Source organism: Mytilus californianus, unplaced genomic scaffold (genome assembly GCF_021869535.1).
Source record: "Mytilus californianus isolate M0D057914Y unplaced genomic scaffold, xbMytCali1.0.p SCAF_6, whole genome shotgun sequence".
Classification (NCBI taxonomy): Eukaryota; Metazoa; Mollusca; class Bivalvia; order Mytilida; family Mytilidae; genus Mytilus; species Mytilus californianus.
Genome location: NW_026262712.1, coordinates 94,979,294 through 94,998,105, shown reverse-complemented (window position 1 = coordinate 94,998,105; position 18,812 = coordinate 94,979,294). Strand labels below are relative to the sequence as shown.

Here is an 18,812-nt window from a genome sequence, read left to right as displayed (position 1 = left end):
TCAAAAATGTTAACCCCCCCTTTATCAAGCGCACTCCTACGTCACTGTAAAAGCTTTGGCCCAAACCAATCTAAGCAGTGAGTGTTGTATAAAACCTACTGATTTGTGAATCTGTTAAGATGGACAGTTCATACAAAATGTAAAGTGTTGAAATGTTCTTCTACAGACTTCTGAACAAGATCTTTATTTATACAGACCTCTTTATATTTGTTTATTTTGTATAATTATTTGATATAATATAATAGATCTGACCTAGATATAACCTCTGCCCAGTAATATGATTGGCAGACAGTGTACTAATTAGTCCAATAAAATAATCACATAACATTGAACTCTATTTGACTTGTAAGAATTTTGTTTAATTCTATATATTTTTCTCTGACAAAATTTAGGGAACATTATCAACACAACAATAACCTGTTTTCCTGGAAAAAATGGAGTGGCTTCCCCTGGAAATAATTAGCCTGTAAATGCACTCCTACTGCCATAAATATAAGTACAAATGATAATACATAATAAAATTGAGAATGGAAACAGGGAATTTGTCAAAAAGACAACAACCCGACCAAAGAGCAGAAAACATAAGACTGCCTTATTATATTTTAAGAAAAACAAAAGAAGACATAATAATAAACCTAGTTTAACAAAGAGATAGTACTCCGTGACTTTAAAGCCCTTATTTACAATTCCCCCAAAGTTTTCCTTCAGTCATGTTAGATATGAGCAGTTGATAATTGAATTAAATGGTTGGTTATTTTATACAAAGTAAATAATTGATATTTAATAATTTTATCTTTACCTTGATCTTGATTGATAGCTGAGATAGACAGATTTTATAACAGATAAACAAGATTGACAGACAGATAATTAGCTAATGAGTTAGTATAAACATATTACAACACAGTTTAAAAAGATATCTTCTTTGTCACTGGGTGTCCTCATAAATTAGCAGAGTAGACACCCATATCAAGATAAATCTTTTATTTACCTGATTCCTAAAGGAAGACCAGAAATTATATAAACCCACCAAATAAAAGATCGAAAAGACATTAGAGTGCTTTCTGTGACTGCTTGACCAGAATTTTTTTTTTGGATGATCTAAAGTGTTAATTACCAAACCAAAAGTATAATACATGATGTCTTTCATTATTATTCTAAGAACATAAATTTTATTCAAGATAGACAGATTGACAAATAGATAAACAAGGTAGAACCCAAGTACAAAAGGATTATCAACATATGTATCTACAGATATATCACATGATCAGACTTAATACAGAGTTAGTTCCCATCAATCATTTCTGAACAGGTGCTTGTTATTAGATTAAAATTAATGGCTATGTCAAGTGCATATGTCAAGATTTAATTTTTTTCTGGTAGCTTACTGTAGAGATCAGTTTAGAAGAACACTCATTTCAAATTTAATGAATGGTAAAATAAAAAAAAAATTCTGGCAGAGATAACATTAAACTGTTCATGAGTACTGAAAATGTTACCTTATGCATTAGATTTCCAATATTTGTTTTCATTTTCAAATGTTGATGTTTGTCATAATGCATTAACTTCAAATTATATGAGCTGATGTATTGAAATTTTTATTCCCCCATAGATTTAAGTATTTTGAAGAAGGTTTGTGCCATTAAATCAAATAAATATTTAAATAATTTGCAGCGATTTTTCAGAGATATATATATATATATATATATACTGTCAGAATAACAGAGTCATTTATGATTTTTTTCATAACAGTTTACATAATGAAGTAATAAATATGTACTTAATAATGTTTCACTTGAATAAACATATGAATTTTGCAATATAAATTAGAGACTGTTGACTTTTATTACAAGTTGCCTCCCTTTGATATATAATATACTTATATCAACAATGTAATGTTATGTAATTTATTGTATATGTTTTAATCCAGACAAATCTATTACAGTGTTATTGGCATTCTATTCCATTGTATTAGACATAAGCTATTTATTCACTTCTAATCTTGCAGTTTTTTTGCTTTGTTGTACAACTTACTTTTGTATAAACTTTCTCCTCTATTTATATATCTGATTTCTATCCTGAAGATAAAATTGTTTTGAATAATCCTAAATTGATAAGATTTTGTCAATAACTGATGCACATCTTTCTGATTGGTTGATCAAAGAAATTTGTAATTGTTAATCAACAGGTTGATGTAATTGTTTGCTAATTGGAATAAACTGGATATAATTCTTCAAGTACATGAGGTCTAGACATTTATAAAACAGACCTAAGGAAACTCTTGCAGGATCATACAATATCTTCTAGAAATTCATTGAAATTTTATCTTAAGGAGTGAAGAAGCAAACCACACAAATGAAATGGAAAAAGGGGGGATAAAATCTTTAAAAAAAAAGAAAAAAAGAGACTTTTACCGTAAACTTAATTTGACAAACTTATGTGTTATATCAAGACATTTTTTTTCAACAAGTACAAAAATCCAAACCCCTAAAAGATTTTGTTCTGCCTAATAAAGACCAGGCATACAATTGAATCACTATAGAAAGAATTTAGCCTCTTATTTAAGGTATATATAGAAAAAATAATAAAACTGCCTATCAAAATTTACTATTTTTTTTTTTTTTTGCAAGAGGTTGATCGATGAATGATGAGGAAACAACTTTATTATAATTGTCGAACTGTTTGTAATAGGCATGTCCTCAGTAATACCTACAAGGGGTAAAGTACATAGGTATATTGGTACATGTACCGGTAGCTTATTTTGTTGTTTTTTTTTCAACCAGAAATAATAATATTCTCTACAACACATTGATACAATATAAGAATACAGAATAATATCAAATGTATTCCCCGCCATTTGACATTGAAAAGAAGTAGTATCTAATACAAATTATATTTTATATTTGGAAACAAATTGTTATATCCATAACATGTAATGAAGCTATAACTACAGTTTTCAAATATTTATGGTGCATACTTCTAGAACAATCAATCTTATAGTTACATTGTATCTATATGTTATTGGTCAAGGAGGGAAATCAATGAGAAATATAACATGGTTTGATTGATGCTAATATCAAAATCAGAACCTTTTGAAAATTTACATTTCAAAAATGATTTGGGAAATATTGCATTAAGCCTGAGGTTGTGATGTAATCGAAAATCTTACGCCTATCTATCTTAACCAATTTCTTGTATGTCAAAAACAAACTTTTCAATTAATGGGCTCTCTTTATTTTCTCATTTCAGTCCACAGAATGATCAGTACACATTGTAATTTGGAAGGTTTTCTAAACATATTGATACATGTTCATCTTTAAACTTTCATAAAAATATCTTACTTGATAGAGGATCTTTATTGGCCAGATATTGTAAACAGATTTGGAAAAGAAAGCTATTAAACTTTTACCTTTCAATGAGATGGAGATCATTTTGTATCTATTTGAGAATTCATAAATTCATCCACGGCTCTCTAAGAAATAGTTTTGATTAATCGTAGCTCTTTATTTGTCCATTTTTTGTCATCAAACTGACGTTAAGACGAGAGATAACATCCGACTTTTTCTGAGGTAGATTAGGTCAAATTGATTTAGAATAGTGTCTAGGAACAGGGATACTTTTTCATCTATTGTAAAGACTTGTATGCCTGATTACAGATGGTAATGTCGCAGAAAATAGATTACACGCTTTATTGTCTTAATCAGAACATTTATATACAGTTGTCTTGTTGGACATTTGCTTTTGACATCTAATCAGTTAACTTGTAACAACAAAAAATTTAGTTCCTCTTTGGATTCCTTATTCTACTGTTTACCACAATGGATATAACACTACAGGGAACCAGATAGTCACACTCCTCCCTGATTTTGATGTACATTCATTATTGACTTTTATGTTTTATTATACTTCAAGCTTAAGAGTTGCAGTGTGGAATAGAATAGTTTGATACTCATTTCTGTGTGTTATAGAATATATGACAAGAATAAAATATCTACATGCACTTGTATACAGCTACCAAGGAAGTATCCAAGGATATTGCAGTAGAAAAAATTGTTATTGTATTTTATGTTGTTTTATAGATTATATGACAAGACTAAAATATCTACATGCACTTGGATACAGTTACCAAGGATATTGCAGTAGAAAAAAATTGTTATTGAATTTTATGTTGTTTTATAGAATATATGACAAGACCAGAATATCTACATGCACTTGGATACAGTTACCAAGGAAGTATCCAAGGATATTGCAGTAGAAATAAAATGCATCGCTGGGGCGCAGCTTGATACGACCGCAGAGGTCGAACCCTGAACAGTTGGGGCAAGTATGGACACAACATTCAAGCTTGATACAGCTCTGAATTTGGATTGTTATTAAATATTTGACACAGCATAGGTTTCTGACACAGAAAGAATGTGGTCTAAGAACTTGAATTTTTTTAATTTACCTATAATGGTCCAATGTCCAAAATCAAAATACATGGTTAGATTCAGCATATCAAAGAACCCCATATATTCAATTTTTGTTAAAATCAAACAAAGTTTAATTTTGGACCCCAACTTGGACAAACTTGAAAACTGGGCCCATAATCAAAAATCTAAACACATGTTTAGATTCAGCATATCAAAGAACCCCAAGAATTCAATTTTTGCTAAAATCAAACTAAGTTTAATTTTGGACCCTTTGGACCTTAATGTAGACCAATTTAAAAAACGGGACTTAAAATTAAAAATCTAAATACACGGTTAGATTTGGAATATCAAAGAATCCCAATAATTCAATTTTTGATGAAATCAAACAAAGTTTAATTTTGGACCCTTTTGACCTCAATATGAACCAATTTGATAGCGGGGCCCACAAATAAAAAATCTAAATCCATGGTTAGATTCAGCATATCAAAGAACCCCATATATTCAATTTTTGTTGAAATCAAAAAAAGTTTAATTTTGGACCCCAACTTGGACCAACTTGAAAACAGGGCCCATAATCAAAAATCTAAACACATGTTTAGATTCAGCATATCAAAGAACCCCAAGAATTCAATTTTTGTTAAAATCAAACTAAGTTTAATTTTGGACCCTTTGGACCTCAATGAAGACCAATTTAAAAAACGGGACCCAAATTAAAAATCTTAAAACACGGTTAGATTTGGCATATCAAAGAACCCCAATAATTCAATTTTCGATGAAATCAAACAAAGTTTAATTTTGGACCCTTTTGACCTCAATATGAACCAATTTGATAGCAGGGCCTACAAATAAAAAATCTAAATACATGGTTAGATTCAGCATATCAAAGAACCTCATATATTCAATTTTTGTTGAAATCAAACAAAGTTTAATTTTGGACCCCAATTTGGACCAACTTGAAAACTGGGCCCATAATCAAAAATCTAAATACATGTTTAGATTCAGCATATCAAAGAACCCCATATATTCAATTTTTGTTGAAATCAAACAAAGTTTAAATACTGGACCCTATCTTGGACCAACTTGAAAACTGGGCCCATAATCAAAAATCTAAACACATGTTTAGATTCAGCAAATCAAAGAACCCCAAGAATTCAATTTTTGTTAAAATCAAACTAAGTTTAATTTTGGACCCTTTGGACCTCAATGTAGACCAATTTAAAAAACAGGACCCAAAATTAAAAACCTAAAGACACGGTTAGATTTGGAATATCAAAGAACCCCAATAATTCAATTTTAGATGAAATCAAACAAAGTTTAATTTTGGACCCTTTTGACCTCAATATGAACCAATTAGATAACGGGGTCCACAAATAAAAAATCTAAATACATGGTTAGATTCAGCATATCAAAGAACCCCATATATTCAATTTTTGTTGAAATCAAACAAAGTTTAATTTTGGACCCCAATTTGGACCAACTTGAAAACTGGGCCAAAAATCAAAAATCTAAATACATGTTTAGATTCAGCATATCAAAGAACCTCATATATTCAATTTTTGCTAAAATCAAACAAAGTTTAATTTTGGACCCTTTGGACATTAATGCAATTTGAAAACTGGACCCAAAATTAAAAATCTAAATACACTGTTAGATTCGGCATAACAAATAAATAAATGTGATCAAAGATTTTACAAATCTAATGCGCCATACTGTGCAAATAAAGATTACTTCTTGAAATTTTTCAATATTTGAAATTTGAAAAAAAAAAAATATTTGAAGAATAATTCTTTTTAATTTCTGAAATCTGAAATGAGAAAAAATTGGCCCCCCACAATTTCTTTTTATCCCCCCCCCCCCCCTTTTTCCCCCCAAAAAATTCTTTCCCTCAAGATATGGTCATAATCTCAATTCAAATTTCCAATGGAGTTGGCAACCATAATTACCCATTTAAATTTACCATAGTGCTAACTTAATCTATTTTATAATAGAATTAATAAAAATATAGTGTCAAATCTTTCATATGGATTTTTTTGTTAAAAAAAAAAGATGAAAACATTTGCAGATATTTTTACTGGTCTTCCTTTATAAATATGCATTTCTTTAAACATAATTTAAAAGCAGTGTAAGGGAAGTAACCAAAACGTTGTATTTGGATTACCTCCCTTACACTGTTTTAGATTATCTTTATTGTTCATTAACCATTACTTTATACATCATTTAAAAGCAGTGTAAGGGAGATAATTTCAATGATGTATTTGATTTATCTCCCTTACACTGCTTTAAATTATGTTTTGTACTAAAGTATTTGTCCATTAACCAGGACAACCTTGTTTTTCCCCCTTTTTTGCCCCTAATTCCTAAACGGTTTGAGCCATAACCCCCCAAAGCAAATCCTAACCATCCCTTTGTGGTATGGAAACTTGTAGTATAATTTCAGAGAGATCCATACACCGTTCCACAGTTATTGTCTGGAAACTAGAAAATGCTCATTTTTGGCCCCTTTTTGGCCCCTAATTCCTTAACTGTTGGTACCATAACCCCCAAAATCAATCCCAACCTTCCTTTTGTGGTATTTAACCTTATGGTCAAATTTCAAAAAGATCCATTCACTTAAACTAAAGTTAGAGTGCGAAAACCAATATGTATTCGGACGACGACGCCGGACGACGACGACGCCGACGCCGGACGACGACGACGACGACGACGACGACGACGCCAACGTCATACCAATATACGACCACAAAATTTTTTTGCGGTCGTATAAAAATTGTTATTGTATTTTATGTATATGATTTAATTTTACGATACTTGAGAAAGATTATTCTTAGCATTAAACGTATCAATCCATTCATGTCATCATCTAAATAACATGGAGCACTTTGTTACCAATAGTTTTATCCCTATATACAACATCTTATTTTACATTGCTGGATAACATGCAATGTCACACACAATTCATGCAACATAAACTTTTTATTTCATTGAATTTTTCTGTCAAAACAATTCCCAAAATAGCAACAAATGTCAGGAGATAGCGTGCATTTTCTATATGCAACGAAAAAAAGCAAAAACATCAACAGATCGGATGTAAAATTGCCACTGGAAAATAATTTCTCTGACCTGGAGGTAGAACCATCATGTGGCTGTCGTCTTTCTCTCTAATTAAAACTTATTTCTTCCTTACTGTTAATCTATAAATTGACTGAAGGAAAGGAAAGTAATTATTTCCTCAGTGATTAGAACGGAGAGTGTATCACCTGGGTCGCTGTATTTTGTAAAGGAAGTTTGGCACAAACACACGGTTTAATCACAAAATAATAAGTCAAATGACCATCAGGCTGTCTCCGCTATTTCCCACTAAGGAAATAAACTAAGTATTGATAAATAGAAGATTGACTGACCATTCTTGATATAGGAAGGGTATTCCTTGTAGCTACTAGAATATTAAGTAAAATAATGACTGCTTTCTTTGTTTGTATTTCCTGCTGTAGGCAGGGTGTTCCTGTGTTACAACTCATCAAAAGTTACCCATAGTACAAGTCATTATAGAGATACCAAAAGAACACAACAAAATACCACAGTTTATACCATGTTGGTGCCATAAGGACATGTGGGTGCCATAGGGACCTGGGGTATGCACCAATGAGACAGCAACCTAACAACACAAAAGACAATTTATGGCCTGTTTCTGTATAATAGCCAAAACTCTTAATTATCCTGTGACGTAAGGAAGATGAATACTCAGGATATTATAGTTTTAACATTTTTATGTAATGTATTGTAACAATTAATACCCCTTTTTTATCCATTCTTTGAAAGTTACAATAGTAAATGCATGCAATAATTTCTGAATTTACTGTACTTTACAATGTTTGTATCTATTTTTTGATAAAAATAATAATTGTTTGTGTGGATAGAGTGACACATGGCGCAAATCACTTAATCAAAACCTTTCAGTTCAACAATAGTATGTATCAATATAGTTACATTAGTACGACAACAATTGTTAATAGTATTTGTAATAGTATCTCAGTATTTTAATGCATCTGGTATCCAAAAAATCAAAAAGATATATAAATTCAACCATGTACATTTCTGTGATCTTTGGTCGAACTTTTATAAGTATATAGTATTGAATGAGAATTTAAATTATACTTAGATCCCCCGTTATTTGGTTTGTATTTTACAGAACTCACATACATACAATCAATCATTGAGTCCTATAACATTAACCAAGTTTTTCCCAAAGTAAAGTTTGGAATGACGGGAGATTTCTCTTAATTGTCACTAGTCACAGAAGCTGACGTTGATTGTAGCATAGATCAACGTAGATAATCAGCCGATAGAATCGGTCGGAAGGTTATATACAACAATAACAGGAAGATAACGGAATGAATTAAAACACATTGATGATTGTTGGGAGGCTTGATTCAGGATATTACAAGTTTTCATCACACTGCATTTCTTTACCACTGACGTTCTGATTCTTTAAAATAAAGATTAAACTTAAAATACAAATCACTTTTGGTAACAATGTATTTCACTGTTGTCTTATGAAGCAAATATTGAGATTATTATCTTAATTATGAAACATGTAAATTTACAAATATAATGAGTACTTTGTTATTATATGTATACCGTGTGCACCTAATAATATGAAATCTGCACTTTTTTTAAAGGCAGCTTTATTTATTCAAAAACTCCACCCTGGGAAATGTCACTGTTAAAACACCCGCGAGTGTACTTCACGTTTCATGTTGCAAATTTTCCATAGAATTTCCCACAGCATGTAGCTTAGTGCTGTAAACTTGATACTATTGTATAAAACAATTTGTTTAAAAATCACGACCTGTACTCTTGATGTAAAAATGTGGATCAGATATTTTAATGTTGACATAAGAAGTCTGAAACACATAATAATAATGCTGTATTATAACCACTGAGTTTGGCGTTACTACTAGTGACACAATGGACCATTAACTCATGTTAAGTGTCGATGTCTCTAGTTACCCAGTGTTAATGGTGCAGTGTACGATATCTGTGTAAATTTCCAAGTCCTAATTGTCAGGAGATTCCAATAGTTTTCACAGAATCGTCGTGACGTGTGAACAAAGATTATTTTTTTATTCAGATAATTCTCTCAATGTATTTGTATGAACAGAAATGAATTTCTAATCCATTTAGATGGACAACAAGGGACTGAAGGTCTTCTCTTTGTTCTACAGACTGATATTAATTACGTTTCCATTCCATATTTTTTCATTTAGAGTTGACATGGAGATAAAAATATCATTTTTTTTGTTGGATGTGTAACAGTATGATGCAGTCATTATTCTATTGAATTTGTAAAGGAGGTCATGCAGATTTCATATCTTTATTTCTGCAGGTTTCATGTCTGGGTTATTTTTGGACTATAGATCTATATAATCCTCTAAGGCCAAATACTTAAATATGTGATTCTTGTTACCAAATCATCCTAAATCTGTGTGCCTATCCTAAATCTGTGTGCCTATCCTAAATGTGTGTGCCTATCCTAAATCTGTGTGCCTATCCTAAATCTGTGTGCCTATCCTAAATCTGTGTGCCTATCCTAAATCTGTGTGCCTATCCTAAATCTGTGTGCCTATCCTAAATGTGTGTGCCTATCCTAAATGTGTGTGCCTATCCTAAATGTGTGTGCCTATCCTAAATCTGTGTGCCTATCCTAAATCTGTGTGCCTATCCTAAATCTGTGTGCCTATCCTAAATGTGTGTGCCTATCCTAAATGTGTGTGCCTATCCTAAATCTGTGTGCCTATCCTAAATGTTTACTGGGAAGTGTTAGTTAGATACCTAACTATCTTTGTCTCAATTAACATACCCCCACCCCCCACAACAAAATACCTAACTATCTTTGTCTCAATTAACATACCCCCACCCCCCACAACAAAAAACAGAAAAAAAATAAAATAAAATAAAATAAAAATCCCAATTATCACGATATATATATATTATAGTATAAAATCATCCAAAATTTATTTCGACTCTTATATATTCAATTATTGGGAATTACAACCCCCTTGCGAAAGTCCTGGATCTGCTCCTGCATTAAAGGCACTAATGGTTCAAATATTAAAGATTAAACACAAGTAAAAATAATTGTGGTGTGTGTTCTTCAATATGATATATGACACTAAACCATATCAAAGGTTAAGATAACTAAATTGTAACCTTATACCACACACATATCTTTCAGACAGACTTTAAAATAATTGTAAAGATATCAGTAGATCAGCTAAATAATACCATTGTATTTCAAACCTAGTAATATTTTAGTGAAGTTTATCTTGACGGCTGTACTTGAGATGAACTTCATTTAACACCCATTAGAAAAATATAATCCAAAAATGGTTTAAGAAATTTCCAATGTAATATTACATTTAAAGATAATGTGTCTCTTAGGAAATGTTGATTGATATACTGATTGGATGGAACTTCAGTTAGCAGTGCATATTTTACTTTGTTATAAATGCACACTAAATTAGGCCGTTAGTTTTCTCGTTTGAATTGTTTTACATTTGTCATTTCGGGGGATTTTATAACTGACTATGCGGTATGGGTTTTGCTCATTGTTGAAGGCTGTACGGTGACCTAAAGTTGTTAATTTCTATGTCATTTGGTCTCTTGTGGAGAGTTGTCTAATTGGCAACCATACCACATCTTCTTATTTTTATAATACTGTTTAACACCTTCCATGAATAAGAAAAAAAATGTTTATGTTTATTTATAAAAAAGATGGAATATGTAAAAACAAATTCACTGAAGCAATCAATAAGACAAAAGACAATTGTTTATGAATTAAGGTGTGTTTGGTTTTACATCAATAAAGATCTGTTTGTTTTCTTATTTTTAGAGGCATGCCAGCTAACTAAGGACACTCACGGATGTCATAGCCATTAGATGAAATTTTATTACAAACATCTGTGCTAAATTTTCCTTATGAAAATAAATTAATCTGGTAGTCACTGAGATAGAACCTGCTTTTTCTATCAAAACTTTACAAAATTTGATTATTTCCTCATTTTGCCTGGATCCAGCTGTATTTACTCTTACATAACCAAGGAATACAAAGTAATGTTACATTATTTATACACAATCTTTATGTAATTTTATCCAGATTATTTATAAAGGTTTACACAATTAAATGAGAATTATTGGGTGTGATTGTAATGTTTAGAAATATTGATTAAGGGGAGGGATAAACAAACAGACATTATAATCTGTCATTTCTGTAAAATCACAAAATTTTAGAAAGGAAATTTGAGAGTAATGTTGAATGTTGTCCTTAAATTGTTTTTCTTCAGTTATGTTTAAGAACTATATACTTAATTACTTTATTTAGATTGCTTCAATCAGCACTTCACCATACCAAATGGAACAAAATATTCAGCTTTTAGTTCATTCATTTGACTGTTATAAAACACACTTTAAACCAACAAGATATAAAAAGTATATGTGATTGAATAACAGGATAGCAGGTGCCCCTTTTAAATTAAATTTAAATGTGTAGATTTATTCACTTGCCTGACAATAGAAAACCATTAAAAAGGAACATATTTTAATAATTGATCATAATTGTCTAATTTGATTAGTGAATATTAGTAACAGAGAGAGATTGGTACTCTAGGAATACTTAAGTCACTTCAGAATCACATCAAATACTCCTCTTATCACTGATAACAAACGTATACTTCTTATTATTATTTTCATGGCTAATATAAAGTATAATTTTCTTTTATCTATGTAAGTGGTTTGGTAGATAATTGTACTTATGTCATAACAATTCTTATTTATTTTGCAACTGCTTTTAATCGTTTTAATGTGTTGTTGATTAAGTCAAATTATATATACTTGCTTCATGAATATCTTCTATTCCTTTATTGTTTTTTTCGGGGGGGGGGGGGGGGGGGGGGGGGGCTAGGGGGGGGATAAGTCTTAAAAATCAAGTATTTTAATATTTATTGGTCTTTCAATTATATGTCAAAAACTATAACTCAGATTATATTATTTCATTTACAGACCAGTTATTTTAAGAATGAAAGTATCTATTTTCTGAATGTGCTATCAAACTGAAATTACATATCGTTAAGGAGAAGTAAATGAAGTTATACTTCTATCATGTCTATATGGATATCTATTGTAATAATTTGTTTACAGGAATCAGTAGACTGTAAAAAGAATAAAAGTGAGATGATCAAATAATTGAATCTGTTATTACAATAATCTGAAGGGGCACCTGTTTCTTCAGTAACTGCTCCACTGGATCAAACATATCTATACCTTCTTTATTTTCCTAATATATCTTTTACTAGATGTGTTTATAACAGATCTTGGAAGAAAATTCTTAAGTAAATTTTTCCTATCCTATTAACAAAGCTTACTTAATATGTACTGATCGCTGTTACAGATATATACTTTGATACAATGAATTAAATTTGGAAAATACATTTTTTTTTTTCAAATAGATTTAGAATCTTTTAAAGTTATTATAAATTGCATTTACTCTGTACAAAGTGAGATTTGATTCCAAGTTTATAAAACTAGTAATATAACATCCATTTGTGTACTGCATTACTCTGTAAGAAAGTGTAAATGACCAGAAAATAGAGATACTGGTAGATAATCAGCAAATTTACGGTATTAGTTGGAACATTGAATTAGATTGCTTAATAAATCATATTTGTTGCTGAGTAAATATCAGTCTAATGTTTAGCTATAGTAGCCACAGATAAATCCAGGATATCTATGTTTAGTTATAGTAGCCACAGATAAATCCAGGATATCTATGTTTAGTTATAGTAGCCACAGATTAATCCAGGACATCTATGTTTAGTTATAGTAGCCACAGATTAATCCAGGACATCTATGTTTAGTTATAGTAGCCACAGATAAATCCAGAATATCTATGTTTAGTTATAGTAGCCACAGATAAATCCAGGATATCTATGTTTAGTTATAGCTAGCCACAGATAAATCCAGGATATCTATGTTTAGTTATAGTAGCCACAGATGAATCCAGGATATCTATGTTTAGTTATAGTAGCCACAGATAAATCCAGGATATCTATGTTTAGTTATAGTTAGCCACAGATAAATCCAGGATATCTATGTTTAGTTATAGTAGCCACAGATGAATCCAGGATATCTATGTTTAGTTATAGTAGCCACAGATAAATCCAGGATATCTATGTTTAGTTATAGTTAGCCACAGATAAATCCAGGATATCTATGTTTGTTCCTATTAAAGGCAACTGTTTTTCTGAGATTTCTTGTAATCTATAAAGTAAAAAAATATTAAAGATATTTTTTATCTGCTTAGTTTCTTTTTCAATTTCCTAAAGAGAGGTGTTTAAAAAAAAATAGTGTTCTATCTTGAACTGTGAAAAACAACAGTGATGTACCAACAAGGGAAACAATTTTTTAGATAAGGTTTGATGAAGTCTTACATATATCTTGATTCTGACAAGTCCCCCAACGACCATGAACATTTTCAATGATTGAAAAAGATCCAGTTTGTATCTCTAATAAAAAGTTATTTTAGGAAAAATAAAATGTGTTTTTTAACACTAAATGATTTCTGAAACCTTTAAAGACTGGTTACTGTCACAACTTTGAAGTTACTTTCTTAGAGCTGAAAATGCTTTACAATGTATTCTTACTTTTTTATATGGAAAAAAAAAACATTAATATAATGAAGAAGTGGATTAAAAATAAAGATAACATATGAATTAAGTTTTCAGTCAGGAAGGCTGAATTATTCCTTCTCTTTTGACTTATTTAAATACATACAGAACTTGTAACTATAAGATCACTAGGGTCTGGCATTTTGTACTTCAGGTCTTTCTGGGAATTAATAGGCCTGATAAAGTTCTATAAAAATTATAACAAATTAGCACTACCTAAGATGTAACAATTTGTGTGGTCTGGTTCAGTTAATAACCACAAAATTATTGTATTTTTATAACATAAAACAAAATCTCCCAATTTTATCTGTGAATCCCCTAAGATAACTTTTACTATCTTAACTGATATATACATATGTATAGGTAAACGTACTGATGATGTTCTAAACCTGTGTGCTTTTTTGTAACAAAGCTAATTTAACTTAACAGACATTAAAAAAAATGTAAACTTTATATGACACGACAGAATTTTTACACACCAAGCAAAAACGAAGCTAATTTTGTAAAAGATAAAAAAGAATCTGTCTGATACAGTATTATTAAAATCGGTAAATTTTTTATCATATTGTTACAGTTAGCAATTGAATGTTCATGTAAAAATTTAGTTTGCTTTGCAAGATGTTTATATGGTATTGCAACAATTTTGCTTATTGGTACAGGCACAACCACAAATAATAGATGTGGTATGATTGCCAATGAAACAACTATCCACCAAAGTTCAAATAAAGTGGATGTAAACAATGATAGGCAACCGTACAACCTTCAACAATGAGAAAACAACCCTTTAACGTATAGTATATAAATATGAAACAATTCAGTTGAGAAAACTTAAAGCCTAATCTATAACAAAACAATTTACAAAAAACAAATATGACAGACTTGAACCAACGACAACCACTGAACTACAGGCTCTTGACTTAGGACAGGCACATAAAGAATGTGGTGGGGTTGAACTCACAGTTTTAAAGTTTTATATGTTCATAGTGATTTATTTAAAGTTAATTGCTTGTAGATCTGAGTATTCATTTAGAGTTTTCCATGCATACTCATTCATTAGTGCCTTAATTTTTATACTTGGAAAAGAAACTGAAATAGTTTATACAGTTTTCATGCATTTGAATTTTTTCATAAATATTAGATTGGATGTAAAAATAAATTGGTTTATTGTCAGGCAAGTTGTATATAGATTTATACATGCAAATTCATCTCAAGAACAAAAGAACAAAAAACAAAGGCAAAGAAAGTCCCATTGATTTGACGGAAGCTTTCACAAAAAGATTGGTTTTGTGTTATTTTCTTTGTATGATTTAAACACCAAGAAGACAAGGACGTACAACAGTTTTTGATTAGTATGTTTTGAAGTCTCAGTTCCCAATTAAAGTCCGCCACACCAGTGTGTAAAACGGAAATGAAGAGTCCTAATGCTGTTACCTTTAATCAAGTCAAACGTTAAAGTTAACTCTAAATTGATCGACGATCCTCAAGTATTTTCCCATTTATTTATCGATTGAGAATTTAATCTATTTTCTCTATACAATACAAGGGATATGATCGGGTTGTTTGGTGTCCTACAGCAAGACTCATGCTACACTCCGGATGCTAAATTGAAATTTTACCGTACAAATTCATACATTTACAACCAACAGGAAGCTAATTTTTTAGGACCAGGTGGTTGCGTTATGTGGATTTATTTTCAGTATGACTATAATTAGGTTGATTTTAGCCATTGATTTTTCATTCAATTTAGAGAGAAAAACAAATAAAACTATGACATTCGTTATATAGCTATGATGGATGAATGTAGATGAATTTTCCCCTTGTTACTTGTAATTTGACTTCCTGAGTAGCATATTTACATATGGTCAGGTTTGAAACCAATAATCGGCATGGTGCTGTGTATTTAAAATTGGTAAGTTTTACTCTTTCAGGATAGCAAAAATCATAAAAAAATCTGCCATTAGCTATTTAGGAAAGGAATACATTATGGGTGTTTATTTTTTAATTCAAAAATAAAATCAAACAGTTCTGCTGTTCTGAATTAACCTTCACTCCTTCATTAGAAATGCTCAGAGCCAAAAGTTCCAGCAGCAAATATTTGAATAAATGGGTAGATAAAAATAAAAGGAAGCTAAACCTCTTCCTAAAATTATTTTAAATAAAATTGTCAATCTATTAAATATACATTTCTATCTATATCTGCTGGGTATAAGTAGAGACAAAGAAATGAATTATGTTATACTTGTTAGTATATATTTGTTAATTTAATGTTTCGAGAATGGTCATTTTAATTTGATATTAACATTTTGATTTACTGATATTTGATTAATGAATAAATTAATAAACCATATCCTTTCTTTTACATTTAAGAAAAATACCTTAATGATTTCCAGCTTGTAAATTCAAGTTTACTGGAAATTTGCACTTCGGTTACTATTTTTATTTCTCTTTTTTTTTGTGTATGACTTCATATGAATTTATCATTAATATTTCATTGAAAAAAAATGGTATATTTTTATATGCTGTCAATAGAGACAGTGTGAGATAAAAAAAAGACAGATAAGATTTCAGTTTTTACTTGATGATAAAATAAATAACACAAGACACCCTAAGTTTTAAGATAGAGAGAATGTTGTATTCCTGTTACAGCTAATGACTTAGAATTATATTTTTCATTATTTTATGTTTTTAACCTTGTTTTTATGTTCTATTATAGGTAAGTTAAATGGACAGTCAGAAAGTGGGAGGATGAGAATGGCTTGCTAATAGGTTTGTACTAAGAATTGTCCAGTAGTACCAAAGATGACAAAGTATTTGACAATTTGCTAAAGGCCTGCAAACAAATCTAAAAAATCTAAATAAGTGGAACCAAAAGTATGAAAACCAAGGTAAATTAAAAAAAGGTGGAAGTTCAGAGACACAGATAATCATCCAGTAAGTATTGATACCCTGAAATGTAACCATGCACTATCTTAGTGATATGTCAACAATAAGCAAACCCCATACCATGTAGTAAGCTATGAAAAGGCCCTGATATGACAAAATGTGAAACAATCCAAAAGAGAATTGACTAGACGTTTCCTTAAGTCTTTAGTAAGGCAAATTAAACGGTTACGTGGTAGTAACCTTAGTCCCGTCATTTTTTTTCATATTTTTTTACTTCTAGATTGCTTCATTTTTTTCTATTTACATCCAGAAAACATGAAACTGTTAATCAATTGAGAAACCTATTTTTTGGTTTGTCATGTTGTTGTGTCATTTATAACGGTTCTATCCTAACACTAGCCAGAAACTGAGCGTTTGATCAGCACTCTTGAGACTCGGCAGTCCTTATGTGGAATAAAATTACTATAAAATACATATTTAATCAATAGTCTGCTAACTAATAACAGGTGTAATATTATATTTATGGTTTCCATGGTAATAATTTGTAATTTTTCTAAATATGGATATTATACTTTTATTTTTCTGTTGATTATCAGTTATAGATCCTTAAATATCACCTGCCATTATTTTCATTCTTTTGATTCGTTTTTTAACTTAAAATTCGCTGTCATGATAAGTGAACAGTTTTCAGTTTAAATTGTCTGTCTTTTGAAGTAAAACAAATATTTAAATGTAAATAGATCTAACTATTTGATTAAACCATGTTGATAAACATTCAGAAGTGTTTGTCAATATTTAAAACTTTTACACGTTTTTTTACCCAAAACAAATACCTAGTGGCAACTTATCCTCTTTTTATGAGAAATATTAAGGAAGAGAACATATTAAGATTTGATTGTTTCAGTTTAGTGACTTTGATGAAATGTTTTCAAATAATTAATGTCATTTGTCATTGACTTGATTGTCTTTTTTTCTGAATTTTATTTTTATTTTATTGCGGACAGAATCACAAAAAAGTAGTAAAAATTTCCTGATGTAAATAGATTGACAATTGTATTTAATGGTTTTAATTGATCCAATTAAATTCCAATTGATCATGTTGTACTTACACGACAGTGCTTCCCACATGTCATCATTCCTATTGGGAGTCGTAAAGTCCACAAAACAAAGAATAAACACAAAAAATAATGTGATTAAATCCATCTAGGTAAGATTTGCCATGTGTATACTACTCTGACATTACAGCATGTGCTTTGTGGATAATTATAGGACAGATTTATACATGCAAACATCTACAGCCAATCAGATCGCTTCATATTGTTGACACCTTTAAACACAATGAAAAACCTTTAAGCCAGATAGAGTTGTCTCCCATTCCATAACTTCAGGCTGTAACTAATAGGATTAAGATTTACTCAAATTTAGATTAGGCATTTTCAATGATGTAGATTGAAAATTTGTGTTATGTTAAAATAATTTGAGACAATGCTTATTAGAAATTTCTTTTGCATGATCTTTTTTACATGAAGGAAACATATATATATATAGGGCTAGTCAGTAGTATGAACTAATTAATAAGTGGAAATAAAATAATATGTTTCCTACTAGAAAATGAAATCTGATGCTTTGTTTTGTTACTGAACAAATTTTATCCAAATGGATCATGTGCTTATACTTTATGCATGATATCTTTTTCTGCATCTAATCATTATACAAAGAGGGACAATTCAAATGTAACTAGTTTCATATTCTTTGAATAAATAAAATAATTGGTTTGAATTTATGAAAAAAAAATTGA

At 30.2% G+C, this 18,812-nt stretch overlaps 2 protein-coding genes across 3 annotated transcripts in view; one reads left to right on the top strand and one right to left on the bottom strand.

Annotated features, from left to right (window-relative positions):
• LOC127704892 (uncharacterized) overlaps positions 1-18,299 on the bottom strand; it is a 94,054-nt gene extending 75,755 nt beyond the window's left edge. The window contains exon 1 of the mRNA XM_052209127.1: positions 18,124-18,299. Coding sequence (XP_052065087.1) covers positions 18,124-18,217 — 94 coding nt within the window. The 5' untranslated portion in view covers positions 18,218-18,299. The remainder of the gene's footprint in view (positions 1-18,123) is intronic.
• Positions 1-18,812, top strand: part of LOC127704886 (cysteine--tRNA ligase, cytoplasmic-like) — a 223,621-nt gene that overhangs the window by 85,204 nt on the left and 119,605 nt on the right. The window lies entirely within an intron of this gene.